General features: G+C 46.0%; 1 protein-coding gene across 4 annotated transcripts in view; it reads right to left on the bottom strand.

The window, feature by feature from the left end:
* The window catches only part of PROX1 (prospero homeobox 1), a 49,668-nt gene extending 31,071 nt beyond the window's left edge, over window positions 1–18,597 (bottom strand). Inside the window, exons 1-4 of one of the 4 annotated variants that reach the window (XM_030269110.4) lie at window positions 18,242–18,597; window positions 17,907–18,031; window positions 8,920–10,708; window positions 2,229–2,336 (exon numbers count right to left, since the gene is read on the bottom strand). In XM_030269110.4, the coding sequence (XP_030124970.1) occupies window positions 2,229–2,336; window positions 8,920–10,641 (1,830 nt within the window). In that variant the 5' untranslated portion in view covers window positions 10,642–10,708; window positions 17,907–18,031; window positions 18,242–18,597. The remainder of the gene's footprint in view (window positions 1–2,228; window positions 2,337–8,919; window positions 10,709–17,906; window positions 18,032–18,241) is intronic. The other 3 variants (XM_072927551.1, XM_030269112.4, XM_030269111.4) reach the window with 3 other exon arrangements.
* Between the last annotated feature and the right edge of the window lie 9,365 nt (window positions 18,598–27,962).

Below are 27,962 nucleotides of genomic sequence, written 5' to 3'. Positions count from 1 at the left end.
AATTGTTCCCAAGCTTTATTCTCCTATTTAAATTTCTGAAATAAATCACTGTGCTAATACAGTTTCTTTTCATTTTTAAGGGCAATTAGTAATGAAATTAAATACGATTGCTTCAAGTATTACACGTTACGCATACATCTTTATTAATATAGCCACAATCTCCAGAACCAAACATTTGGCCAGCGCAGCACATGGAAATGTCTCATTAGGGTACCTATTTACATATGTGTTCTCAGCTCATGGATGAGAGCATTCCAGTGGCAAGCAGTTGTCCCCATCGGCACTGGTAGGGGACACCTGCTTAAACCACAAGGACGTTCTGGCTCCATTTAAGCAAAATTATGTCCTCTCGCTTCCGTAAGAAGGAGGGGTGAAGCTAATGGGACTGCACGTGGGCTAAAGGGGGAGCATCCTTTGGCTCTAGAAACTGCAAACACATGCTAAGCACTTTGAAGCATTTAAAGATATGGAAAAGCTCAAGAAAAGATTAGTGCTTCTAATATTTACATCCCTGATTCTCTGGTGCTGCTGACCATGTGTCGCTGTCACGTGCCCCCAGGGAAGTAGCTGCAACCGCTTTTGGACAAATGACTTCATCCCACACTGGTGGTTTGTAGAGCCTTTTTGGGTTTCTCCTGCTGCTTTATATGTTATCCATTTTATATATTATCCACCTAATGTTAGGTGGAACTAAAGTAAATTTCTGTATTTTACACACCTTTGTCAGAAGACAAAGTCACCATGTGCACACAAACACACAAGTGTGTATCTTCTTAAAAAGTGGAAATAAAGCAGAAACGCCAGCAAAAAAATATCCCCACTTCAGCACACCTGGTTGTGTGAACTTGCAGGGGCAAAGTCACAGGGTAGCCCCAAAGCAGACCCTCCTGGGCAGCACTGCCAGCTCTACATCTGCCCGTGGCACCTCATCGGAGCAGTGTTGCCTGAAACACTCCCTCTGATTTTTCCATTCCAGGTGGATCCACTCTGAGAGCAAACCCTCCACTTGGCCCGCTGTGCCATTTGCAGCTTTTTTTGTGTGTGTTTAATGATTCTTGACCAGCCATTTAGCCTAGGAAGTGCCTGTATTGCTTCCCCCCCTCCTTTTTATAAATGTTGTCACCATCCGCTCAGCACATGGCATTGAATAGAGGAACCTCCAAGGACACGGCTGTGAGGGGCAGAACTGCATTGAGATGTGCAAGCAACATTAAATAAAAAAAATAAAGGGAAAAACTGCCAAGAAACTTGACCAAAGAAAACTGATCAGCAGAAACTGGGCCAAGTTCACAACCTGTGGGATAATCTCCCACTAAGACTAAAATACCATAACCCAAAAGTGATTAAAAGAAGGATTTCTGTAATTTGTTTGGGGGGAGACATGCTGGGGGGGGGGGGGGGAACGATATGTAACAAACTAATTTAAGCTAATGTAATGTTTATAAAGTTACTTAGATAATGACACCATGCATACCATTATAATCATTAAAACACAATCTATGGGTTTTTAAAAAAAAAACTTAGATGATTAACACAAAATCAAGTTGATGTGAAGGAACAATTACTTTTAGAAAAAAAAATCAGGAGGTCCTAATATTCTGTAGAATGAGGGAGGATGCAGCTGTATGTCGACAGCTTTCATATCCTCATTTGAATAATGTGGCCTGAATCTGTCACTTTATTCATCCTCCTTATGCTCAGTGTACTCTGCATCAACAACAAATTAAGTTGTAAATAAGAGACAATCATCACTTTTGTTTTTAAGCAGCTTCTGCATGGAGAATTTCAATGTACTGTTTCTTTTTGACAGAAAGAAAGGGATTCTACACTCTGCTTATGTAAGCACAAATATGAGGAAACCAACCGAAATGAAACAATGAGGGAGCACTTGAAAACTGCTCCAAAATGTTCTTGGAAGTACATTTCTACCACCACAAAAATCTCCTTTTTTAATAGGATATATAATGAAGACTCTTTCATTTACTATAATAATTACCCTTACTTTGCTTTAAAATTTCAATTTTTTTTTTAGATTTAGAAACATTCCCGTTCCTTATCTAGGCACAAGCAGGGTACACCTCAACAGGAAGAACAAGTGAATAAGGTCAGGATGTAACTTTTATGTACCCAAAATATTAGGAATCTCTAACATGATAAAACAATACCATTTTGTGAGAAAATACAGCATGCAGTAAGGAGAAAGAAGGAGGGGAAAGAGATTTTCTTACCTTTACATCTGAGAAGTAGGTTTTCAGCATATTGGAACTTGGGTACCGGGTGTAAAAGAACATGAGCTTGGCCTTTTTCAAGTGATTCGGTGACAAGCCTTCCTGCATGTAGGATTGAATTAGTAAAGGAAAATTCTTTTCTTGAGAAAGCTGTTTCTGAACATACAGAGTTAGCAAAGTGCCCCGTTAAATACGGTCCCCCAGACTACAGGAGAAAGTATTAACATCTGAACTGCTGTGCTGTAATTTTCTGTAAAACAGGCAAACATGGGATGACAGGCCATGTAACTTTAACTCTGTGTTTCCTATCAGTTTAGGTGCCGGGTCTCTGGGACCCTGCAAGTTTACAGATTGTGTACCATATGTACATTCACTTGTTGCTACGGAAACAAATGCAGGAAGCATGTGCCGCAGAAAACTTATCGGGAGCTTTTTTCTCCTTCTCCTTTGCAACGCCAGCTAAAGTTTCTTTTCCTCTCAGTGTTGTGCTGCTTGCACACAATAAAACCAATGCATGTAAGACAATCAGAGGCACTTTATGACTTCGAGCAGTTTTACACAGGTAGCACATTTCACCTGCTCCATTCATATAGATAAATTTTAACATCTTGGGTAGATTTCTCTAGTCCTGCTGCTGCTTTGCTCCAGTGGCTCGCCTGCAAATCAAAGTGAAATTTGTAGCAGGCAGAGCCCCTTGGCTGCTGAATCCCTCTGCCTCAAACTTGTCGCCTCCTGATTTACACAGTTAACTCCTTGGAGAACGGAGCTGTATTTGGGGCTAACCAATCAATACATGAGGGCTACCAGATCAATAAATGGCCACTTACCCTATAAGGCAGCCTATTTATCCTGGAAACATCATTACCTTTTAGATCTGTAAACAGAAGCAACTAAAAGAGTTCCCAAGGGAATGTGAAGCTAACCATAACAATCTTGGCTTGCTGATTTTTCTCCCAGCTTCTTGGCTCTCTTTTGTGAACTGTGTGCTCGGATGGCTCTGGTCACATCTGTGCCGCAGGCTGGCCCTGCCATTTCCTCAGCAAATTAATGGCTTTATAATTTATCAGGAATGAAGATGCACGTGGAGAAAATCAATGTGGCCCCCACAAGGTCAATTAAGGGTTCTTCCCAGAAGCTTCTCTAAGGACTGTTTCTCCTAAACACAGTTGTTGAAAATTTCGCTCAGTTCACACCTTATGGCAGGGGAAGGTCAACCACGTTGGCAGATGCACTACAGCCAAGGTGCCTCTTCTGCCTTACAGCCAGGAGCCCGTCAGCACAGAACGTCCCACCCCAGGCCTCGAGATGGGAAACTCAGACTCATTTTTATCAGCAGGCTGCTGATGATTAGCTTGTCTTTTTCAGCAAAATTTTCAATACTCTTTTTCAATAATTCCTGAAATCTGCTGAAACCCTCTCCCTTTATTTCAGTTACAAAGTTCATTTTGAGATAAGAAAAATGTAGCATTTGAAAAAAAAAAAAAAAAAAGCATTGACAATATTAGTTTAAAAACCTCTTATTATCTGGAAGTACGTGGAAAACGGCTCAGCTGAACTTGCATTTTGTTTTAGATGCTTAATGATTACAAAGAAGATAATTTATGACTGACATACTTCTTGTGCCAAGAGAAGAGTTGAAAGAACCTCCAGTTACCTCCATTAGACTGATAGAGAAGTCTAAAAGAGCATTACACTCTGCAGTGCCATCTGTCAAAATACGTAAGTGAAATAATAGTAGCAAGCTGTCACCTATTGCTCAGTGATAAGAGTTTTAGACAAATCAAAACTTCTATGCCAGAAATCCATTTTGTTATGTGATCCTTTCAGGAAAGTGGGGGTCCAAGGGGGAACTCCAGTAGGAGAGAAAAAAAGTAATCCTGAGTCTCCTTAATTTACAATTCCTCTGACGCCGACAACATGTTAACATCAGGTTTGGTGTATATTCTCTTTCAATGCAAGCTCAAGGATGGACTTAAACTTCAAAAAAACCCGTCTCACATTTGCTGTATTTAAACATGTTAGACAGTTGTCTAAGCATTTGGATTCCTTCTACATTTAGGATTTTTAAATATTTTCTGCTCTAATGCCAGAGGATATTGATATTGAATGAAGCATGTATTAAAAGATGCTCTGAGACTCAAATTCCCAGAAATCCATTTTTTATTAAAATTATATTTGTTCTTAAGCACTTGGCAGCCTTAAAGTAATATCAAATATGCAACAAATCTGTATATCTTGATCCTAAGGTTAATGCTTTACTGTGATAAAAGATATGATCTGTAATAATCTAGCAAAAAATAGTTAATGACAGACTTAAGAGCTAAGAATTAGATAACCCATTGCTATTTCAGAAAAAAAAAAAAAACCAACAAAAACTGAACTGACCAATTGCTTAATTTCCTTTTTAAGTGCTTGGGCTGAAAAGCAACTGTTCTTCCAAGAAAGCACTAGCTGTTTCCAGGATACTTACACACGCACAATGACTCATGATGAAATAGATTCAGTAAACATACAGCTGTACCGAACACGAGCTAAGCCCCATTCAAGGCCAGGAAAGAAAACGAGCACAAATAAATATTAAGGAGGTAAAGGGAGGAGGGGTGCCGAATGGAACGCAAACAAGCTCTGTCCCAGCAGCTCGTGTGGCTTGCCTCAATTCTCTTAGCTATAGCTTTGTGAAGACAGATGACATTCAATTCTATGGGTAATGCAAAATAGACAATAACTGCTGAAACTTGAGCCAGCTGCCAGGTGTAAAAAAAAAAAAAAAAAAAGGAAAGGAAAAAAAAAGGAGAGAAAGAAAAGATGATAAATCCATAAATTAATGAAAGACATCTGCTCAGGAGCATAAAAGATCAGAGGAACAGTGTACTGCAGCTGAACCTAAAGCAGTGTTCAAACAACCTGAGAGTCTCAGCGTTGTGGGTTTACACAGTACAACGTTGCCTCACCTAAAACAGCAGCAGCAGAAAAATGGCAAAGCTCTAAGAAATAGGAAGTGAAAGACCGGGAACAAAACATGTGGACAAAACATAGACATGCTCTCGTATGTTTTAACAGGAGAAGCACAGGAGTGGCACTGAACAGCATTTGATTCATTTGTACTTCAATCCTCCTCCCAGGTAATGCTCCTCTTTTGCAAAAATATTTTTCAGCAGAGATGATCTTTCACTCCTGTTGTTCTCAGCCTGAGCCCCCACAAACGCTCTAACAGGCTTTTCTAGCCCACGCATGCATGGAGCTGAAGGAAAAGTGGTAAGAATAGGCCGTAACAGGTTAAAAAAATCTGCAGCAGCAAAGCCAAGCTGCTCCTTAAGTTACACCTCAGGTACTTTTAATCAGCAAAGCTCCAAATAACTGCATCTCAGAGCATCTTCAAATCCCTCCAAAGAAAGGCTGGCTGGCTGCAAAGCATTTGTTCATCACCCAGGTTTTATCAACAGCACAGAGTTATCCAGCTTGCTATACAATCTCCCCTTTTTTTTTTTTTTTTTTAAGTTTAATTAGTTTAATTCTAGTCAGATGTAATAACTCCTCATTTCAAAATGTTGTAATTCACTAATTATAGCTTTCACATATTGGGACTTTGAAACTTATTCCAGTTGGATTGGAATTCTGTTTAAAAATAAATAAAATTGTAGAAAGTTGCACTAATGTTTCTAAGCCTTCCTGCCAGGGAGAACATGCTAAACTTCTTCACCTTTACAGATGTCTTAGCAGCACACAAACTGCTGTTGTGCTTCAATTTTGATCTATGCAAATGTTTTGCGACTGAACAAGGCTATTTTTCTTGAAATGCAAAGAGGATGCATGACAAAGAAAGATCACGCAGAAAAACAATTCACTGTCTGTTTCTTTTTGAATTTGAATAAAACTTAATATTTGATTAAACAGATTAGTTTGCAAAGATACAGACTGCATTCATGACCAAGATGGGAATTCTAACTGCAGGTGCATCTTATCTTGTTTAGCAACATACACAAACATTAACCATTTCCTTCTGCAATTCAGCAAAGAATGATCAGATACATTTTACAGCCATTGGTTAAAAAAAAAAAAAAATCCAAGAAAACAAAACCCAGGCTATTTTAGTGTTTACTTACTACTAAAACCTGAACTTGGCTGTATCTGCTAGTTTTATGTTATCATCCTGGTTTCATTGTCCAGGAAAACAGATGTTACTTTCTGCAGGAAAGAAAGATCTGTTTCTTTCCAGAAGTATATTCCCTATACATGCACATTCAACCATGTAAAATAAAAGTGTCATGACAGCATCGACCAGAAACAAACCAACCTCCACACCACGCCTTTCCCTGGAAAACTGTAAGCTACCTGGACACATAAGCTGCTGCTAGGAAAAAAACATCCATTCCTACTGCTGAGTTGTATACCAGGGTACACATATAGAAGCGTTATTTAATAAATCTGGTCTGTATCTAAACCCAGAACAAACTGCAGTCTGCACTATTGCCTAGGTGGGAAAGTTAGAGTGCTTTCCTGATGGCAGGGAAAGAAGCAGGGCAGTTAAAAAGAAAAGGAATCCCTGTAGCACCAGGCATTTCTCCTGGCTATCCCTTGGAGCAACAGGGGACTCTTGCACCCCTGTTTCAGCAGAAGCAACAAGCTCCATTAGCAAGCACCAGTAAGAATGAGCAGCAAAAATGAGGAGAAATAGGAGAGAAATGCTCCACAGGCGGCAAGGATCAAGTGCAGCCCTAGAACTACTTCTAGTTCCCACTCTTGGCATGTTTCTCCCCTCCTCACTGCTCTCCCAGGATGGGAGAACTACTTTAATACAAAAAACAATTAGTATGCCACTGTACTGTTTAGTAGAAATTAATTGTCCTAGCCTGAGTCTTGCCCTCAGCTGCCTGTCCTGTTGACCTCAGGACTGCTTGCATTTCAATATGTAGGAGAGATCTTTGGTTTGGAGCTCCCCAGGTAATTGGTGCCACCTCTGAGTGATGCTGCTTCTAGACTGCCTCCTCTCTTTTGCCTTACAATGTAGGCAGTGAAGAGAAGATTTCCCTGTTACCAATGCTCAACAAGATCATTTTCTGGGGAAGAGGTACCTCAAACAGCACATCCACTACCAGCTGGTTCTCAAAAGCACCTGAAGAAGGTGTTTTCCAACATAAAATGTTTTCCCCTATAGAAATGGAACTATTCACACAGGTTAGACAGCACTGGACCCAGACTAGACCCAAGGTGGATCAAAGAATGGTGGTAATGGGCTTTGGACGGGCAGCGCCTGCCTTGCCCCAGTGGTGCCCACTGCCATGGGAGGGGTAGGAAATCCAGGTAATCAGCAGGTCGAGAGCCCTGATTGCACCCTCCTGAGGATTTAACAAGTCTATAGAAAATGTGCTTGAATTATTCTAAAACCATCAGAGTTATCAATCACGTAGAAGATACCCAGTGAAGAAGCACAGCCTCAAGTACCTGTCTCCACACCAAACCTCTCCAAAGGGGAGAGTTCCTCACCATTGCTACTGTGATCCAGAGAAGGGCAGAGCTATTCTGTTGCAATCACTTTCATAATCTTGGGAGTGAAATTAGATGCATCTAAGGCTCGGTGCTTGCACTGTTGCCTTCTGCTGGGGTCTTGGAGCTGGGAAAAATTATTCATCTACTCTTCATGAAAAATCCTCAATTTTAGCATGGGATAGACACTGTATTTTATTGGCTTTCAATATAACTGTACCTGGAAGCAAAATCTTTTGACCAAAAAGCACATTATGGGAAAACATGGAAGGACTGGGAAGCATTACTACTAAAAGAGAAAAAAAGAAAAAACAACCCAAAACCCCCCTAGTACTAGTTTCCAGGAGTAAAAAAAAAAAAGACTATTACTATGTCTGGATATGCCTAAATAAAGGCAGAGATGGATTTGTCACCCTAACTAAAGCCTGCTATTGAGCTAAAATGAGAGATTTTATTATCTTTTTTTTTTTTTTTTTTTTTATTTTTTAAGCAGGGGAAGTGTCCTGTAAATTTAATACAGCTGAAGTTTTATATTTAATTGTTCTCTCTGGCTTTCCAAAATAATTTGCTTTGTGTATGTTAGGACAAAAGATTTCTGTGTATGGCTGAACAGAGGTTAATCATGCATAGCAGGCAGCTGCACAAGGGCTGAGGAACAGACCTCTGGGTGGGGGAAAGAACTTGATGCAGCCTGCATATATCAGTACCTGTGTCTTTTGTGGTTCTTTTCTCTTATACTCTTGAGAGCTGAACTCTCACGGACAACCAGACCGTGGCTCTCTGCGAGCCCCAGCCACGATACCATTAACAGGGATTGTGCACTGGTCTGGCAGGGGAGGGAGAAGAGGTGGCCTGGCTGTAGCTGGAACAGTTTTTGGCTGAGGGTAATGCCCCCTCGGTCACCTCCCTGCCCGAGGAAAGGTCTGCCAGCCCAGGGAAACCCACTGGCACTCAGGTCATGGGTTTGGCTGCCTTCCTGACCCCATGAGGCAAACTAAAGGCTGGGGGAGGGTCAGTGGCTTTTTTAGGTGAACACCACTGCTGAAAGAGTGCTTTCAGTCAACACCACATGTTTTATTTGGCCTCGCCAAGATGCCCCCCAGCACCCTGTGAGCACCCCACTCCTGCAGCCCCCTGGCACCAGCATGGCCCCTCGTCCTCTCCCACCAGCCACGGCTGATTATCACTCATCTTTTGAAAAGGATATTGCACTTCCCGAGTAGGGTGAGATTTCGGACATGTCTTGCAGGTCGCCACACTCGGACTTAATGAGGGACAAGGAGAGGCCCTCGGCAGCGCTGGGGGGGTGGGCCGGCGAGCAGGGGTGGTGGTTCATATGATGCGACGACATCTTGGTCCTCAGGCTGGTGGTCTCCCGGGTCAGGTCGAGGGATTCGGGGGAGGCGCGCTCTTTCCCTGGGAAGGAGGCTGATGGGGCACCCAGGGGGCTCTGGAAGGGATAGGCCATGAGGGGCAGTGGGAACGGGTGGCGGAAGGAGGAGGTGGAGAAGCCAGCGGTGGCTGAGAGCGGGGACTGGTGTAGGGAGGCGTGGTGGCCACCAGCCGGCGGGGCCGAGGCGGATTGGTCAGAGGAGTTTTTGCGGACGACGAGGGGCAGCGCCTCGGTTTGGTCGGTGGCGCCAGGCATGGGGACGCTGCCGAAGGTGTCAAGGGGGTTGGGAATGATGACGTCCCCAAAGCACTGCAGGCGCTGGTTGGCTGTGTGAAAGTTGTGGTTCTCCCCGTTGACGGCGAACCTTGCTTGTGGGATCTGGAGGGGCGGGAAGACCTGAGGAAGCTGGCGGGAGGGCTTGGATGAGAAAACTTTGACCACTGTGTCCACAACTTGTGACATGGCAGTGTTCAGCTCCTGCTTCAGGGTCTCAGCCAAGTGTTTGCCTTCGGGGTGGAAGGCATTTGGCCCTTGCTCTTTCTCCTTAGGACCTTCTCTTTTTGGCTTGTTCTCCGCTACCTCCTGCTCCCGGATGAGGGCCCGCGCTCGGTCGATGAACTGCCCCGGGTCCAGCTCGCACATCTCATTGTCCGACCTGCCGACAGAGTCACCGGCTCTCGCGTCCATGGTTTCGGAGCGCATGCTGTCTTCAGACAGGTTGCCATCTTCATCATTTTCAGAGTCGGTGCTGTCGTAGATCTGGTAGAACTTCTCCTGCAGCTGGCGCAGCTGCTTCTGCATGTCCTCCAGCTGCTGCTTCAGCTGTCTGCGCTCCTCTCGCTTCTGCTCTTTCCTCGCTGAAACCAGCTGCTGGAAACTCTGCTGCTGCTGTTGCGGCAGCTTTTGCTTGCGTTTGTTTTCTCTGTAACTTTCTCGGGGACTGACGGACTGCGGAGCTATTTCTCTTTCATTTTCATTGCCCCTTAATGCCACGCTAGGGGAATGGCTCATACCTCGAATTATATTCTCAACCCGGGCGCGTTTAGCTCTCAGGTGCTCGTCGCATAACCGATCCACATCAAACTGGCTCATAGTTGGCCTGCCAAAAGGGGAAAGACACTCTTGGGGGCTGTCTCTTGAAGAGTTGCTGCATACATCCTCCTGATGTACTTCTGAGCCTGTACTAGAGAGACCGCTGGCTTGGAAACTGGGCTCTGTGCCACCATTTTTGTTCATGTTATTTTTCAACAGCTGGGAAATTATGGTTGCTCCTGGAAAAGGCATCATGGCATCTTCATATGAGTTCGCCCTCTTCAGCAGCTTGCGGAGTACATTTGACTTTTCCCCATCTGCATGCTGCACTACTGAATACTCAACATCCTGCTCTGAACCTTGGGGATTCATGGCACTAAAAAACGTTGCTCTTGCCTTTGCAAAAAATGCAGATGCTGTCCCTACCGTCCTTTTCACTCCAATGTCAACTCTTCTTCTCTTGGTTTGCCTGCTTAAGAGGGCTGTGCTGTCATGGTCAGGCATCACTGGACTGTTATTGTGCCATCTTCAAAAGCTTGTCAGCTGGGCTCAGCTCAAGAATCCTGGGACCCTGGCCAACAGAACAAAAGGACTGATGAATCATTTTCTTTAAATTTCTCCAAATTTCCTGACCTCAATCCTGAATAAAATGCAAAATGCATAGGCTCTGGGATTTATGGCACATTACAATTATTGCAATTTATTATGCACTCTGCTTGAAATGAAACATTTTTAAATATTTCTGCTCCACTGGTTTAAGATGGATTAAGATTTAAAAAAGCAAAAACTGCTTAAGCACCAGTAATATGATTCTCTTGCACAAATGCCTAAAATGATACTGTTTATCTTCAGAAGAAAGAGTAGATTAGAAGAACACAGCCTCTGACAACCAATTGATTAAATTTAGGGCATTGAGATACATGTTACAAAAGAAGATGAAAGTATTCCTTATTTAAGATTTATTGTTAAAACAAGAAATTGTATAAAATTTGGATTAAAAAAATTCAATTGCAATGTAAAAAATGCAGTTGTAGTTTTGCTTTTTAGAGAGGCAAAATTGATAAATAAACCTTTAAAGGTTATAAAAACAACTTTCAAATAATTATAGGTAGGATGGTATATGTGTATGTGAAAGGCAAAGAAATCATAGATGCATTCAGGTTTCCACTGGGGGAAAAAAACCCTCTCTTGAATCATTAGGGAAACATTTATTCAGCAAAGTGAAAATGCATTAAAATATTTTATGATCAGTATTATACTATTTACAGAGACGTGATCAAATAAAGGCCAAAATGTAGTTCGTTAGCACAGGCTTATACGTACCACTGTTGAGCCACAACAGTGTTTTGAATTCCCCATACATTCCTTCCCTTTTCTCAAAGCAAGCCCTGCTACCAAAGGCTGAAGATTCTGTATTTCATACACTAAAATATATTATGTTAAATGTTTTGCATAGCAGAAATGAGGCATGTTCAGTGTCACATCTCTGTGCTTCAGAAAAATGTCCAAGAACAATATCTCAAATGCCCAGTGAAGCCCTTCTTACATGGAGCATTTTGAATACAGAATCTTATTTCCTGTGACATGCAGAAAAGATGAGAAAAAATATGGAAAGATTAAAGAAATAACATCAATCAGCTGCGTGAGAAAGGAAGATACCTTCTCTTTATATGAACTCTTATTGTTTCCCAGGAACACAGCATAAAAAGATAACACACTTCCTTGCATTTTGCAAAAGGCTCTTGACATAATTTGTGACTTATTAACTAGTGATGCTAAACTCAAATTGCACATAAAGCATTAGACACTGTTTCCTGTTTCTTAAAATTTAACACTGAAAAAAATTAAAATATTTTTCATGCAACGCTTATCTAATATTAAACTTTACATTTGCTTAACAGAGCACAGTCTTCACAATAACAGGGTATATTGCCAAAGGCAGCATGCAGACTTTTTGGAATTGCTCCCATCTCTTTCGGTTCACCTGTAAAAACATCTACGTGCTCCCTAGGACTGCATCTGTGGCTAGTTTTAAAGAATGACTATCCATGCAAATAGGCATAATTTCAGCATGAAATAATCTGTAAAATCAAGACAGTAGTCAATGCTTAGTATGCAACCAGGATGAAAAAAAAAAGCTTTTAATACTTAGAAACATTATGTTTATTTTGCAGTCTTTGCTCATGTATTCTGGATGTATTAAAAGAGTTTTCATGGATTTAGTGTCAGAGAGAGCTATGCAAGAGACTAGATGTTTGTTTACATTAGTGGTTCCTTGCACACAGGAGAGCAAAGAATGATAAAAAATATATTAAAACCAAAAAAAAAAAAAATCATTAATTTACATGCAAAACCCAAACACCTAGACTTGTTATCAGGTCACTGTCTTCAGAGGTCTTTTCTTATCAAAAAGTGCATTAAGCAAGTTAAGTTTGGTTACCTTGTGATGAAAATAATAAAATAACAAGGATTTCTGTTCCAGGGGCCCAATTCTGTCAACTGCACACCAAGAAGCATCCTATCCCGCAAGCAACACCCCTGGAGTCCAGGGATACCAAAATCCTGCTATGTGGGAGGGGTAGAGTCAGGCAGCATGTAAAAGACTGTCTCTTGTCTCCCGCTTTCTCCCATTTGATGCAAATGGAGTTTTTCGGGGGGAAGAATTAGAATATCACCAAAAAAAACCCCAAAAACCTGAGGACTATCAGAAGGGTTGTTTTTGTAAAGAACTGGCCAAGGCACTGGCACAGAATAAGCCAGGGCCGAGTTTGACCTTTCAGTCCAGTGGTGTTCATTTGAAATCGATCTAAACTAATTGAAAGACAACTGAAAGAGCTCCTGCTTATTTCACCTAAGATATTCTGAAGGCATCCACCATAAAGATTGTACTTGCCAATAGGAAAAAAAAACAAACCACAAACAAAACCCACCAACACCGAAAACCTTCACGCTCTTCCTTCCTTTTCTGCAGTCAAGCTATGCTTGATTAAGAGCCAGCAGTACGTTCCCAGACTCACACCAGAAACCTCATGTCAGGTTACAAGTTTTGCACTTTTCCCAGAAAATTCGAGGTGCCTGACCACTGTTCCCCTCTCTCTTGCCCAATCCCAGCCAAGGACACACATGGGGAGGGCTTGCTGTACCCTTGAGTCAGCAGCTCAGGAAATAGGCTGTCCTGCGCCAGGTTGGAAGGTCATTGCCATGCATCCTTCCTCCCCAGTGTCCATTTCCCTCCCCAAGCCCCGCACCAGCCGCTGCTCCACAGCCCATTTCTGCCACCGCAAACATGTGGCAGGAGGTGCTCCAAGCGATGTCCCCTCCTTCCCTCGATGGAAGCTGAAAGCATCGGAGTTATTGTACACTTAACCTGGGTATTAAGCAACATCTCCCATTTGCCCTGGTGTTATCCTGAGCCAGCCAGGCTGCCAGCTTTAAGGCTTACGTGCCTTTCAGCTTAAATATGAGAAATAGTTCTACTTTAGCCTGACAAAACAGAATGGGTATTGAATGGCCAGTTAATATTTCATTCTCGGGGGACCAAAACCAATTTGCACCTCAAGGGGAGTGGAATGGCACATAGAGCGGGATGCAAAATCCCAGCCACAACAGGCAGAATCCAAGACTGATTAGATTAGAACTGAATAAATAAGAACTGAAATATTGGGGAGGGGGAGAAATAATTAGTAAGCATGTGTCCTTTACACAGCCACCAGTACTTTGGCTGCACGTTGTCTCAAAACTATATTCTAAAGACATCTAAAGTCTCTGTACAGCTCTCCAGAAAAACAGCTGGCAAGATAGTCTTTGGTTGTCAAGATCTATGTAGAAATCTCCAGAAGCACCATTTCTTTCCAAATTACAGAGTTTTAAATTTGTGAAGGTTAAATTTGGTTTACGTGTCGCTTTTGATACTCCTGGCATGACAAATGTAGTTTATGTTAAATTCGCCGGCCACATCTCAAGCCTCAACTCGCACAACGAGGTTTCTTCAGAAACCAAACGTTTTCCATACCGATGGAATTAAAAATCATACCAAGGGCCTCAGCACTTTCTATGTCCATCCATAAACACAGCAGTAGTATTTTATTTACAAATTTACTTTCAAATCTTTTGTTTCAGGAGATATGATTACAATGTAGCTATGAATAACCTCATAACAGCACAGCAGCTACAGACATGGGTTTATTTCGTATCCATTTGATACGCATTGACATTTAAAATGGAAACAGATTAATTTCTAAGTCTCCAAGAGTTAGTTACCAAACCTTTGGCTAGAATGGTCTGTCAAAATGAGTATGATGTCAGGTATTTAACCATACTCACTATTAAATCAATTTTTGTAATTTGGTTAACTCATCTTGATCTAGAAAGATGCTGATCATTTTCTCCTAGATTAATTAAAAAACCTACAAGATGCAAAGGAGATGTAAATTCAAACTCAGTCTCATCAGCCCCTTTGAAGAACTCTAGCCTAACATAAACAGTCATTAAATACACAGCACAAGAGTGCTAAACTTGATGGATATGCTTGGATAAATTCAAGGAGATACCAGTTTATACAGCTGAAATTGTTCCCATCTTTTCACAAGCCGACTACTTTCTTTGGTCCAGAGTCTGCCTGCTACATATCAGCCCATTATGCCAATACCATGCAAGAAATGTAACATGCTTCTGCTAATAGAAATATTTAGATCTTACACTCTAAAGCACTACACAGGGTATGACTTTGCCAGAATCAGCCAGGAAGCACAGGATGAAAATTATTCTAGTCAACAGCATTTCATGCACAAAACCACAGCTAAAATTCGAAGAACAGATGACATCTGTTCACCATATCTGTTCAGTGCTAAAATCACATCAGCCACTAATGAGAAAGTGCTACCTTTTTGCACAGCTCCGACAGAAGTTTTCTTGGAAGAAAGTACTAGCTTTTTGTACAGTTCTAACACAAGTTTTCTTGTGTTTTCTCTTCTTTGGGAGAAAATATTGTCCAACTCCCTTAGCTGAGATATCTATCAAGGAATTTGAAACAAGGCAGAAAGGATGAGGAACTATTTGGGCAGTAGAAAACTAGTTTACTAGGATTTCTCCATAAGAAGAAGCAGCAGCAAAAATCAGTGCCTGATTTACTTCAAATTTATGCTGCTTACTCTTTAGCCTTAAAGGAAAAAGCAACCGTTGTTTTATGAACCTGGTGATACCCAGGACCCAAAAGAGCAAGGTATTCAGCAATTCCTATGAATGCCAAACATCCGCAATTCCCATCAGCTACAGAGCTCAGTAACAGGAGGGATTCGGCATCTCCTTAGTTCAGGCCTTTAAACTGGGGAGATGCAGGGCCCTCCATCACGTAGCCGTGCTCGGCACTGCTTGAGGAAACAGATCTTTTGAATGAGAAAAAGAAATCAAGCTGCTCAAAGTAGAAAACTGAAAATATTTTCCTCCTCTCAAGCCAGTTTGGTCCTCGTTATTTCACTGATCACGAAGAAAATAACTCACATGGCCTCTGTGTAGAGACAATACTGAAAGGTTCTCAAGACTCCTACTCTGAATTCAGCCCAAGTTTTCCAATATACTATTTTTCCATACTATGCGATGTCATTACATCACAATTCTTAAATTACTCAATTTAGCAGTTAGGCTGCACTTTGAGTCAGAATAAATCACTATTTAGAGACTACAAATTGCAGTATTTACAATTCTGCCCTGAATCAAATTAAACTTTTCAATTTGAAAATGTGTTCACTCTTATGAACATCTCAATTTATCAAGCAATCATAAAAGAGATAAGTTATATAAACTGAGAGGCCTCAGAGTTCAGCTGGCAGGGAAGTTCACTGTATATACCGACAGTGCCATTCAGCGAACACAGGACACTTTATAGAATAATTTAATAGGGAGCTGTTAGTGAAAAGTATATACATTGTACTTTTTATCACAGTTCAACTCCTGACATGTTGATGCTCTAGCTACCCTTGAGTATTAACAAACATTTCACAGAATGTGCTATTGCTGCTAAAGGTAAGCTCTGGACGAAAAGCAGATAAAATAAATACAAAATGAGCTGCAGTGGTCGTAAACTTAAAGTGATTGATGGCAACTCAGAGAAAAATTGTGAGAAGAAGACATAAAGGATATGTACCGCATGCAAATCTACAGCTAAGGAAACTGCCTCCGTATAATTCATCCTGCGTATTGCCAAACCTCTGCAGGCAATGGAGATGACAAATAATCTGAGCTTTTACACCTCACGGTGACACAAACATGTTTCTGTGCCCTGCTCTGAGCAACACAGCACCTTCTGCCACCAAGCTATGGCCACAGATGCGTGGACGCATTCCACGTGCTCCCCACCCGGCCCCAGACCCGGATGATGGCTTTGGGGTGACACTCGCCATACAGCCAGAAACACCACGGGGTCTGCTGAGCGCTCGGGACCTGTGGGAAACTAGCGGCTTTCCAAAGCTCGTCGTGGCAACTTTTGCCCGACATTCAAGGGCACATCTAGCCTTGCAGCCGTGTCCCTCGTCAGCCCTGACTGAAATCCCCTACTTTGCCAAAGACATTAAGTTAATATCCCGCGTACCTGCTCTTCCGCGGCCGGGGCACAACCACACGGACACGGCGCTGGCCCCTCGGGGAGCTCCGTCCCGCCTCGGCCGCGCCTCCCGCGCCCCCCGCACGGCCCGCGGGCGCTGCTCCCGCGCCGCTTCCCGCTGCTGACCCCTCCGCCCCGGCTCTCCCGGCACCGGGACCCCCCGCATCCCCCTCCGCATCCCCTCCGCAGCCGGCCCGCCCGGCGCGCACCTGCCCCGGCCCCGCCAGACGCCGCGCAGCCACCGCGGCGGTCCGCGCAACTTTCTCCCTCTCCGCAAAGAGCCGCGGGCCCCGGGGCGGCTCCGCTCCGTCCCCGGTGCCGCGGAGCTGTGGCCCGGGAGCCGGTCGGGCCGCCCGCTCCTCTCGGGCCACGCGATCTCGGCGCCCCCCAGCCCGGGCCGCGCCCCCCCTTCCCCAGCGCTGCCCTGCGCGCCCCATCCGCGCAGGCCCCACGCCCCCCCAGCACCGCTCCCTCCTGCGCTTTAACTCCGTGCAAACACATGGCAAAGTGAGCCGGGTCACTCAGCCGCTAAACAGAAAATCGAAAAAGCCAAGAAAGATCTCCATCAACGGCTAAGAAAGAATTAAATCCCCCCCGGAGGAAAAAAAAAATATCAACAAACAACAACCAAACAAATAGAAAGTACCAATAATCCTAATCTTTTCCCAGATCAAGGCTCTTATCCCGCGACTTGCATTTGATCTCTTCTCATGTGCTCGCTACCTACCACTCAAATCCCATTTTCTATACGTTTACACGATTCGCAGCTCGTCCCACGCTTGGAAATTAAAAAGTAATTGCAAGGGTAAGAAGAGTAAGAATAAAAAGTCCCTGTCCTTCCCGGCTTGGGTTAAAAAGGAGAAGTAGCGACATGCAAATGACAGGCAAATTGGAAGAGACAAAAAGCAAGGCAGCTATAATAAACAGGACAAAGAGGAGGCTCGGAGGAGCGGAGCAGGAGTTTAAAGCGGGGATGGGGAACTTCGGCGGGGACGGGGGGAGAAAGAAGCTCGGAACAAGAAGAAGAAGCCAAATACTCGCTGCGCTTTCCGTCCCCGCAAAACTGCCCTCCAACCCACGGAATAAAATAAAGAGCGGTCCACAAAAGGTGGCAGCGAGAGAGCGAAGGGGAAGGGGGGGAGGATCACCTAACAACGAGCAGGTCACTTACTCTTCAGCCCTGGGCAGGCTACGGTGAGCGCTCCATCGGGCTCCTTACCGCTCACAAATCCTTACCGCTTTATCTACCGGGGAATTAAAACTACTCAGCTAATAAAGTCACTGCAATTTTGCCCCCTGGAAAAAGAAGCACAGGTTTGATAACGGTGATCAATATTTTGCTGGGGATTTCATCACCGCCCCCCTCCCCCCGGACCGTTTAGAGCAGCCCAAGCAAGTGCGAATTTAGGGGTAAAAAAAAAAAAAAAAAATTAAACCCGAAAGACCTGAAAAGGCCGAGAAAGCGGGGAGGGACGGAGGGGGCGCGGAGGGGGAGCCGGTACTTACTCGGTGCAAAGGCGACGAAACTGAGCCTGGCTTTTTTTTTTTTTTTGCCGGTGGAAGGAGAGAAAGGGCGACACGCACACGCACATGCACACACACACGCACACACACACACACGCGCGCCCCGCACACGCACACACGCACTCGCGGACACGCGCGCGCAGCCCCGCCGCTGATGAATATGATAATCGCGGGCGCGGGCGGGAGCGCGGGCGGGCAGCGGCCGCGGGGCTGCGGGCGCCGAGCGGAGCGGAGCGGAGCGGAGCGGCGGGCGCGGAGCGGAGCGGGGGCGGCGGGAGCGGCGCGGGGCAGGGCTGGGCTGGGCTGGGCTGGGCTGGGCTGGCCGAGCCGAGCAGCGCTCCGCACCGCCACAAGATTTACTTTAAGACACAGCTGAAGGAAACAGGAAGACTAAACGTCACACTCGGAGTGACGTGGGCCCGGCCCGGCGCCCAATCGGGAGGCTCCTTGGGACGGACGGGGGGGACGGGGAGAACTTGGCAGGAGCGGGGAGAGAGGCGAGGGGAGCGCGGGGGGGCGAGGGTCGCCCCGCCCCGTCCCCGCGGGAAGGTGGCGGCGGCCACGCACCTGCGGCGGGGACGGATGGACGGACGGACGGACGGACGGACGCGGGGCGGGAGCGCCGGCAGAAGCGGCCCGACGGGGCGCTCCGCTCACCTCTGCCGCGCACCGGCAAGGGGCGGACGACAGCCGCCCCGCGTGGGGAGGGGTGGGTGACAAACTTTAGGAGAGTCACCCCCCGCGTGGGCGGGGGCTGCTCTGCGATGCCCCATGCGGTAAAGTTTTCCACGCGAGAAGGCTTCCGCAGAGCAGTGTCGGGGCCCCAGGGTGCGCCTGTTTCACGCGTAAAGCATCGGACGGTGGAGCACACCCGCGTCTGCGGGCGCTGTCGCCTCACGCGGGTCACAAACTTTAGGAGAAACGGGCCCGCGGCCGCCCAGCCCGCGGCACCGCGTCCCCCGCCGCCGCTCAGTGGCAGCGGCTCCGCCGGGCGTCGCGGGGCTGTCAGCAGCAGCCGCGCGGGCATTTTCCACGTGGGAGGCAGGAAATAAACACGAAATCGAGCATCAGGTTGCGGCGCGTGGAGCAACCGGTGGTACTGAGACACGGGTCTTCGGTGCGGGCGGCCCCGGCCCCCTGCGCAGCACGACCCAAGTTTAGCTCAACTTAACCCTATCCCATCCTGCTCCCCGCCGGCTCTAGTGGAAAGATTGGGGGGGAAAAAAATGGGAGATAAAAAAAGCCACAATAGTGGATCGCAGCAGGTCTGGACTGCGATCCGGACTGAAACCTGTCGGGCGCGCTCTGTCCCGCCTGACTGCGGCTTTCCCGCAGCGCGGGACAGGGAGCGCCCGCACCCCTGCCCCTGCTGCTGCGGAGATTTGCCCGGCTGTTGCCGGCCGGGAGGCGAGACTGAACGAGGGGAAACAGCCTCAGGATTGCGGATAGCGGGGGATACACCAGGGAGAGGGAATAAAGTCCTGCCGGGCGGCAGCGGAGCGCTGCAGGGCGCTCGGCGGCAGGTAAGGACGGCGCTGCCTCGCCGGGCCCGTCCGCCCGCGCCCGCCCCTCGGGCGGAGAGGGATCCCGAGTGGAGGGGAGAGCCCCGATGGGGCAAGGGCAGGCGCACCAAAACTTGGCGCTGCCACTCTGTGCCGGCGGCGAGGGGCCGGTCCGCACCTCGCCCCCCGCTCGCCCCGCTGCTGGTGCCGCCGCCGAGGCGGGCAGCTGCTCCGCCAGTCCCGCTGCCACGGTGAGGATCCGTCTCACTAGAGGGGAGCCGCGGCGCCGAGCCCCACGCCTGGGTGCGGACAGCAGGCTGTGCTGAGGGGGCTGCCCTCCGTGCCAAAAGTTTGGGAGCCGGCCCGGGCAGCAAACCCACCCTCTGGGGCCAGCCCTGCCCTGCCCGCGGGGGTGAAACGCGTGTGCCCCGCGCCGGCTCCTCGGTGCCCGCCGCCGGGGCCCGGCCGGCCGCCGCTCGGGCCGGGGGGCGGCTCCGCGGTGCCTCCGTGGCGGGGAGCGGGGTCACCGACGCGGGTGCATGAGTAACGCGGCAAGCCACCGCAACCGATCTCTAAGAAATCACCGGGACCGGCCGAAGGGACTGCCGGAGCTGTCGCAGGGGAGCTGCTCCGAGTTAAAAAAATTACATGTCGCTGCCGGTATCGGGGTCGCGAGGAGATGCGGCCGGCAGCACTCGCCCCAAAGCCCGGTACCGTGCGAGTCGAAACCTTCGTCGGCGGCGGCGCCCGGCCCGTCGGGGCTCGCAAGGCGGCAGGCGGATGGGGGACCGGCTGCTCGATGCTCCCCGGCCCCGTGGCACTGCGAGAGCCGCTTCTCGGGGTCGCAAATGCCCTGCTGTGCCGTGCCGCCCTCCGAGGCCCGGCCCGGGGCCGACGCTGGCCGGCCCCGCGCTGTGAGTGATCGCGAATCCCCGGTGCAACGGGGCGCATCCCGGGACGCTGCGCTGCTGCCGCTTTGCTCCCGCAGTCCGAGCGCCGGGCGGCCCCGCATCGGTGCCCGGTGCCCGAGGCGCCCTCCAAGCCCGCGAAAGTGTCGGGACGGCTTTGCAGATAATTATTTTAACGTGACACCTTTCGAAACAGCACCGGGCCCTCCGCCGCCGGGGAGCGACGGGGCTGGAGCGGCCCGACGGGGGCGGCCCGGGCTGCGCTGCGCTCCGCGGGCGCGGAGAGGCGGCACGGCCGGCCCGGGGCAGATCCCCGCGTTGCTCTTTCGGGGCTCGGCTGGCCGGGGTGACACGCTCAGCCTCCCGGTGCAGGGGCTGCGAGACGAGGGTGCAGAAGTGTGTCTGGACGCAGGGGGAGATAGGCTAAATTTGGCGGGGGAATGTCTCGCTTGGACGCTTTCCTTTTTCTTTTTTTTTTTTTTTCCTTTTGTTTTGTTTGTTTGTTTTTTCTTTTAAAGGACACCGAGGTACTCGTAGAGAAGAAGCCGAGCCGTGCAAATGCAAATACATAAGTAAATAGCTTCCTCTGACACTGTTCTTCTCACCGCTGGGGCTCACCTTAACTTCAACCACTGTTCATCTACCCAAAAAAGAAACTGAGGCTCTGGGAGTGAAGCGATGTCCCCAGGGTCACATGGCAGAGCAGTGGCAGCCAGTCTGGCCCCAGGCTGCCAGTCTGGCCTCAGCGCAGGCTTCCACCTATCCTGCAGCCCTGCTGCCTCCTTTCCGTAGCTGCTTGCATGTTACCTCCCTCCAGCCCCGTGTCTTGCAACTTTTCCAAGTCGAAACACACGGGTCCTACGATCTGCCGCACCAGTAAACACAACTGGAGTGAAATTCACACTTCCCACTCCCCTACCATCTCGGGCACTGAGTGAGCGCTCCAGACCCTCTTAATCCTGGAGGATAGGCAGACAGCCCCTTAAGGAATGCAAGCTGATGATTCAAAGCTCAGCATTAAAAGTAATCCCCCACCCACCACCCAAATTTTAGAGTTGGAGGAAAAGCGTTTTTCCCCTCAAGAATTTAATCCCTCAAAGTGGTCCATGCCAGCCACTCCTGTTCAGGATCTGTAGCGAGTAAAGCCATCCCTGGTGCCTTCTCTGGGACTGGTGGCTTGGGCAGTGGCAAGGCAGCCCTGGCTGGTGTGTGGCTGTGTGTCTGTCTCTGTACCCCACTGCCCCCATCCCCCCGAACGCCTGTAACTGTGGTCTCTGCTAGCAATAGATTCCAGTCTGTCTGCGAACTCCTGTAGGAGGCTTGGGTCTTTTTCCCAGCAATTAGTAGGCTGTAATGTAGACACTATTCCTCTTCTTGGCCATTTGTAGATTATGAGGTAGTTACGCTGTTTATTTTCTAAATTCTGGTGTTTTAGATCCAAACGAAAAGTAATCAATGTTCACAAAATTTGGATGCAAAGCCTGGGTGTGCTCAAATTTGTGGGTTCTCTTTTGCTCTGCTTAATGCTTGGAGTGTGTCACAAACTTCAGGTCAAAGTGCTACTTGTCCTCCAGATATGAGGGTTGTCAGTTCTGTGTTCAAAAAAAAAAAAAAAAAACCAAAAAAAAATCCTCCAAATTTTGATGCCTCTGACAAGTTTTGCTGCAAGTTGACGGCTTTCTGTGCTTGCATTCCATTTTTTCCTTTAAGGAAAAAAAAAAAATAAAAAAGAAATCAACCCAATAAAACTAAACAGATACAAGAAACTTGGAAAACTTTTACAGTGTGCCCATGACCATGAGTGATTCCTCTGCCCCTTTGGAGTCTGACAACAAAATTGGAAGTGACAGGGGTATATTGTTGAAACTGCCTTTTCTTTGATCATTTTCCTTGCTGTGTCTGTTCCAACTAAATGAGGGAACAGGGCTACGAATACATATTAGGTTTTCTTTTTTATTTTCTTTTTTTTTCCTCTTTTTTTTGCATGGGTGGGAAAGGTATAAGTATTTTTGGGTATAAAAAGAACATCTCACAACCACAAAGGCCTGATTCTGGTGTTCTGCTGATCTAAATTAAAAATAACTATACTGATATCAACAAAGCATCATCAGTCAGTGTGAGAAAGAGAACCATGTGCCTGATGTGTGTAATTGCTGAATTTAGAGCCTTTCCTTGCTTTTCTTTGCCTGGCTCCTCATTTCAAAAGGGAAACTTTTGGAGGAAAATACCTTTAACCTGGAGAATGAATACAGCCTAGGTGATTCATCAGAGTGAAATTTAATTCAAGAAGTTGGTATTGAAGGAAATAGAATTGTTAAAAAATAAAATAATTTTTAAAAATCACAACCTCTAGAGAGGAGAAAGTGAACTAAACTAATCCTATTAAACATGGTAGCATGTTTCTGTGCAGCTCGCTGAGAGATTAAGCACAGGAAAAGGGATAAGTGCTGCTTCAGTTTCACTAAACTAATGTGACAACTTGTCATTGGAAATCTTTACAGCTTGTTAGCAGATGACTAGCTGATTCAGATATGTTTTCTACCATTTCCTTTGTGTCTGGGGGTGATGTTTTTTTCTTTCCTGTTCCTTTCTTATCCATACTGCTTTATTTTGCTTTTTAATCCTTCATGTCTCCTTCAAGTCAAAACATTTAACTTGCTTTAATCAATATTTTGTTTTGAAGATGTCCCTTGACCTTTTGTTTGTGCAAATTAACCTTCAAGGGCAACTCATTCATTCATTAACCTCAGTGGGATGCCATATCCCTTGTACATGGCATTTTAGGATGCATAAAACATTTATGAATGTTTAGACATATTGCAGTGAATGACTGTGATACTGCTGTGGTTACTACTACTGCTTCTGTAACATATTCATTTTCCTTCCACCTCCCTCCTTCTTTCACTCTTTCATTCTTCCTTTTGTGTTTTTTCTCTTTTCCCTCCTTTTATAGTGTCTTTTCTTTTCTCTTTTCTTTTCTTTTCTTTTCTTTTCTTTTCTTTTCTTTTCTTTTCTTTTCTTTTCTTTTCTTTTCTTTTCTTTTCTTTTCTTTTCTTTTCTTTTCTTTTCTTTTCTTTTCTTTTCTTTTCTTTTCTTTTCTTTTCTTTTCTTTTCTTTTCTTTTCTTTTCTTTTCTTTTCTTTTCTTTTCTTTTCTTTTCTTTTCTTTTCTTTTCTTTTCTTTTCTTTTCTTTTCTTTTCTTTTCTTTTCTTTTCTTTTCTTTTCTTCAATTGTTTGTGTTAAGTTGTCAAGAAAAATAGCTGATCTGGGAGAAATGTTGGTGTTAGCAATTTAGTTTCAAAAACAGGTGTCTCAATGATTTAGAAACATACGCAGATCTCTTCTCTTCTCTTCTCTTCTCTTCTCTTCTCTTCTCTTCTCTTCTCTTCTCTTCTCTTCTCTTCTCTTCTCTTCTCTTCTCTTCTCTTCTCTTCTCTTCTCTTCTCTTCTCTTCTCTTCTCTTCTCTTCTCTTCTCTTCTCTTCTCTTCTCTTCTCTTCTCTTCTCTTCTCTTCTCTTCTCTTCTCTTCTCCTCTCCTCTCTTCTCCTCTCTTCTCCTCTCTTCTCCTCTCTTCTCCTCTCTTCTCCTCTCTTCTCCTCTCTTCTCCTCTCTTCTCCTCTCTTCTCCTCTCTTCTCCTCTCTTCTCTCTTCTCTTCTCCTCTCTCTCTTCTCCTCTCTTCTCCTCTCCTCTCTCCTCCCACCCTTCACTCTTTCCCTTGGCCCTCCCCCACCAGCAAAGGCATGATCGTTGAGTAAATGGAAAAAAACATTTTACAACATTAAAGGAAGGCTGTTTAGAAAAGGAAGGCCCTGCTGAGGTGTAGAGGAAGCCTGTTTATTAACACTGGACACCTCTTATCTCAGGCAGCTCCAGATGGATGTCCCTTTGGTAATTCCCACTCTGTGCCAAGTGGGGTTAAGCAGGGTAACCACCTTGACGTGGGCTGGTGATCACCAGGGGATCATCAGCTCCTTCAGAGAGAAATTTTAGATGAAATTTAGGGTGGGGGAGGGAGAACCATAAGACTTCATAGGCTTGCACGTGGCCAGATTTACCTTTGTGGCTGTAAATTGCTTGCTGCCTGGTCCAGAGCCAGGTTTTGATTGAGAGATAAAGTAGTTCAAATCTGTCAATAATTAACTGTCACTCAATTAAGGCTTTCTTAACAAATTAGCACTTGGTAGCACCTAGGGTGCAGGTTTTTCATGGGAAAAGGCTGATGGAGTGATGTTGGCCATTAAGTCTGCCCACTGAGTATCAGCTAATGTCCTGCTCAGTTTAAACACCGCTGTGTAAATTTGGTGAATCAGTTCCCAAACCCCATTCCTGCCAGGTTGCTTCTAAGATTAACTGTTTGTGCCCTCCCAGGCTCAGCATTGCAGGTCAGTGCTAAACCAGAGAGCTATCCCTGATCCATCAGGGCTTCCTGGCTGTCAGCCCTTAAGGAGCACCCTGATGTAAATGAGGCTGTAGGTCTGAATTTACAGAAATGGTGTGGAGCCCTCCTAATATGCTGCAGGTCCCTTAGAAAGGATGGATCAGAGTTCCACAGGCTGCCTCCAGTGTAAACCACTGGGATGTGTTTCTCTCTCTCTCAGTGCCTTGGTCTCATCCCACCTGCTCTTTCCATTGGATTGCTACAAAGGTTGAAAGGGAAAACTCTTCCAACCACTTTATCCCATAAGGAAATCCTCATCCAAGCAGCTGCCACCCAACTGTAACTTCCTTAGAGCTTCCAGTCTCATGTGGCCCTGGATACTTGGGTCCAGCAAGGCTTGCCATGACAAATGCCATGCATTTCCAGAAACATTGTAAAACTCCATTTCTATGCTTCTCTTTCAGATTCCTGGAATAATCCTTCTATGGCAATAGACGAACTATTCATGTTTCTCTGATAGCAGAGATTTTGCCAGTTCCCTTTCATCTCTCTCTGAACTAGTTGTGCCATGGCTATATCATCCCAGTCTTCCTCTTAATCCTCTAACCAGAAGATAAAAGTGGATGTCAGATGTCCTTCAGAGCCAGCAGAGCCATCCCAGCTCCCATCAGCTGGTCTCCAGCCCCATGCTTGTGCACACTGCTGGATCAATGCTGCCAGGATGGGAATTCCCTTGATTCTTAATTCACAGCAAACAGCAGACTCTGGGAGCAGTGATCATTTGTCACATCAACCCTGCCAAGGCAGAATCTGCCCCTTCTGAGTTGGAAAACCCTTTGCTCTCAGTCAGCATCAAATTCTCCTGGTGTCACACACAGTTGCACCTCCAGGAGGTGTAATAGCCGAGTCTGTAGAGAGCTCCAGTGCAAACTCTGGCAGATGCAAGTTCTGATTCATACTGCATTACAGGAAGGGCTGCGAGGTGGAGGCTGGTTTTAGCTTCAGCTCTGATTCGTTCCTCTGATAGGGTTTATTCTCAGTATGAGCTTGGTTAAATCAGTCCCTCCTTACCTCACTGAGTAGCTTTCCTTCTCTTTTGACCAAAGCATTCCTTACCTGCAGTGGGGGCCAAAGCAATGCTGGACAAAAGTTTAAAAACAAAATTTGGGAAGCATTCCAGGTTGTTCTTTTTGAGTGAAGACCTTAGGGGATGCACTCTGTTGTCTCATACAAAAACTTATCATGTAAAAACTAATGCAGCTTTCTTTCTACCAATCATATGGGACAGAAGAGCTGCCAGAAAGGGACAGCTCCCAGCCAGCACCACCCTACCGAGGTTCAAAGATCTGAACTCTTTCAGCAACCTCCATGTGGAGATTTTAAGAGCACATTTAAAATATACTTTGTGCTGCCCTGTCCTGGTACTTGCATTGAAAGTCTTGAAAAGTTTAAAACCATTGAGCAGGAGAAAAGGAAGAACATTTGATGGTTTAAAACTCTACCCTATCCTGTTGAATAATCAAAGCTGGGAATGTAATTTAGTTTTATAGACTTACATTCTATTGATTGGTTGAGGTTTTTAAGAAAGAGGAAGATATTTCTGTAGAGGGATTATAACCTGGGGAAAAGAATTTTGGTGGTTTTTTTTTTTAATCTGAATTAATTTGGCTTTTATATTATATAGCAACAGCTTTTAGGAACTTTTTGAAGAATTCTTTTCCAATAGTTATTCCCATTATCTGAAGAGTACATTCAATCTGTCACCTCTAAGGACTCAGTCTGGCAGGGCATTAAAGGACAACTCTTTCAGGGGCAGAGAGGCATCTAAAAGCCTTTCAAAGTATTTTCAAAAACTATACTATTAATTTTAATAGAACTGAGGTGCCAGGGTGGTTTTGCAAGGTCTTGAACAAGCCAATAGTTTTAGGAGCCTAGAGCAGAACGTAGGTGTCCATATCCAAAACTCTCATTGTGGATCATCCAGCTCAGCAGACAAGTTCCCCAGGTGCCACACTGCTGTTTCTGAGCCTGCCAGAGCCATTCCTCAGTGGGAAGGTACCTGGGAACACCTGGGAATCCTTCAGGAGGCAGCACAGGCTTTCCTCACACCTATGGGCTGCAACAGAACCACTCAGCCCTGCTTCCTTTGCGAGGTGTCCTCATGGTGGTGTCAGTTCCCATCTTTCACAGGAAAGCCCACAAGTTAGGGTGTCTCCCCTAGAGGTGGGAAATCTGCATTTAACACTTGCCTCGTTCCAAAGATGTGCAAAGCCACAGCTCTCTTCTCTATAAAAAAGTCTGTTGCCGCCAGGCTATGGGATGGATCATTCCTACCCCTCCTTTGCTGTTTTTTTTTTTTTTCGTTTGTTTGTTTGTTTTCCAGCAGCAGAAAGGGACTAAAGAATCACAGGGTCAAAAGGAGAAAAAACAAATAAGCCTGACTTTGTGAAAAAGGTGATTAAACCAGGAAACTAGAAGGGAACAACACACTGCTTCCAGGACTATTTTACCATCTCTAATGGCTCTACCAATGCAAAGCACAGCACAGGCCCAGAGAGTTCCTTTGCCCAGGTGATGATGCTCTGAGCCTGTTTGTGGTCCTGGGAATCTGTGAGCCTTTCTGAAAAGCTGCACAGCTTTGCTGGAGTGGATGGAGGTTGTTGCAGCAATTAACGTAAAGGCACTAACATCTTTTATGGATTTTAGCCTTGAGTAGCTGAATCATTAGGTACCTACATAATGTAAAAAATCATCCCAGAGTGCCCTAAGCTCCCACTGAAGTTACTGTGTTTACATGCAGCACAGCAGGCCCAAAATAATGTAGGTGCCTTTTTATGAAAAGGAAATGCATCCCTGACGTAAAGGTCAAATGGCATTTATAACAACATTAATAATTTCAGAGGGCCATGCTATTG

Source organism: Taeniopygia guttata, chromosome 3 (genome assembly GCF_048771995.1).
Source record: "Taeniopygia guttata chromosome 3, bTaeGut7.mat, whole genome shotgun sequence".
Classification (NCBI taxonomy): Eukaryota; Metazoa; Chordata; class Aves; order Passeriformes; family Estrildidae; genus Taeniopygia; species Taeniopygia guttata.
This window is presented reverse-complemented; position numbering and strand designations above follow the sequence as displayed.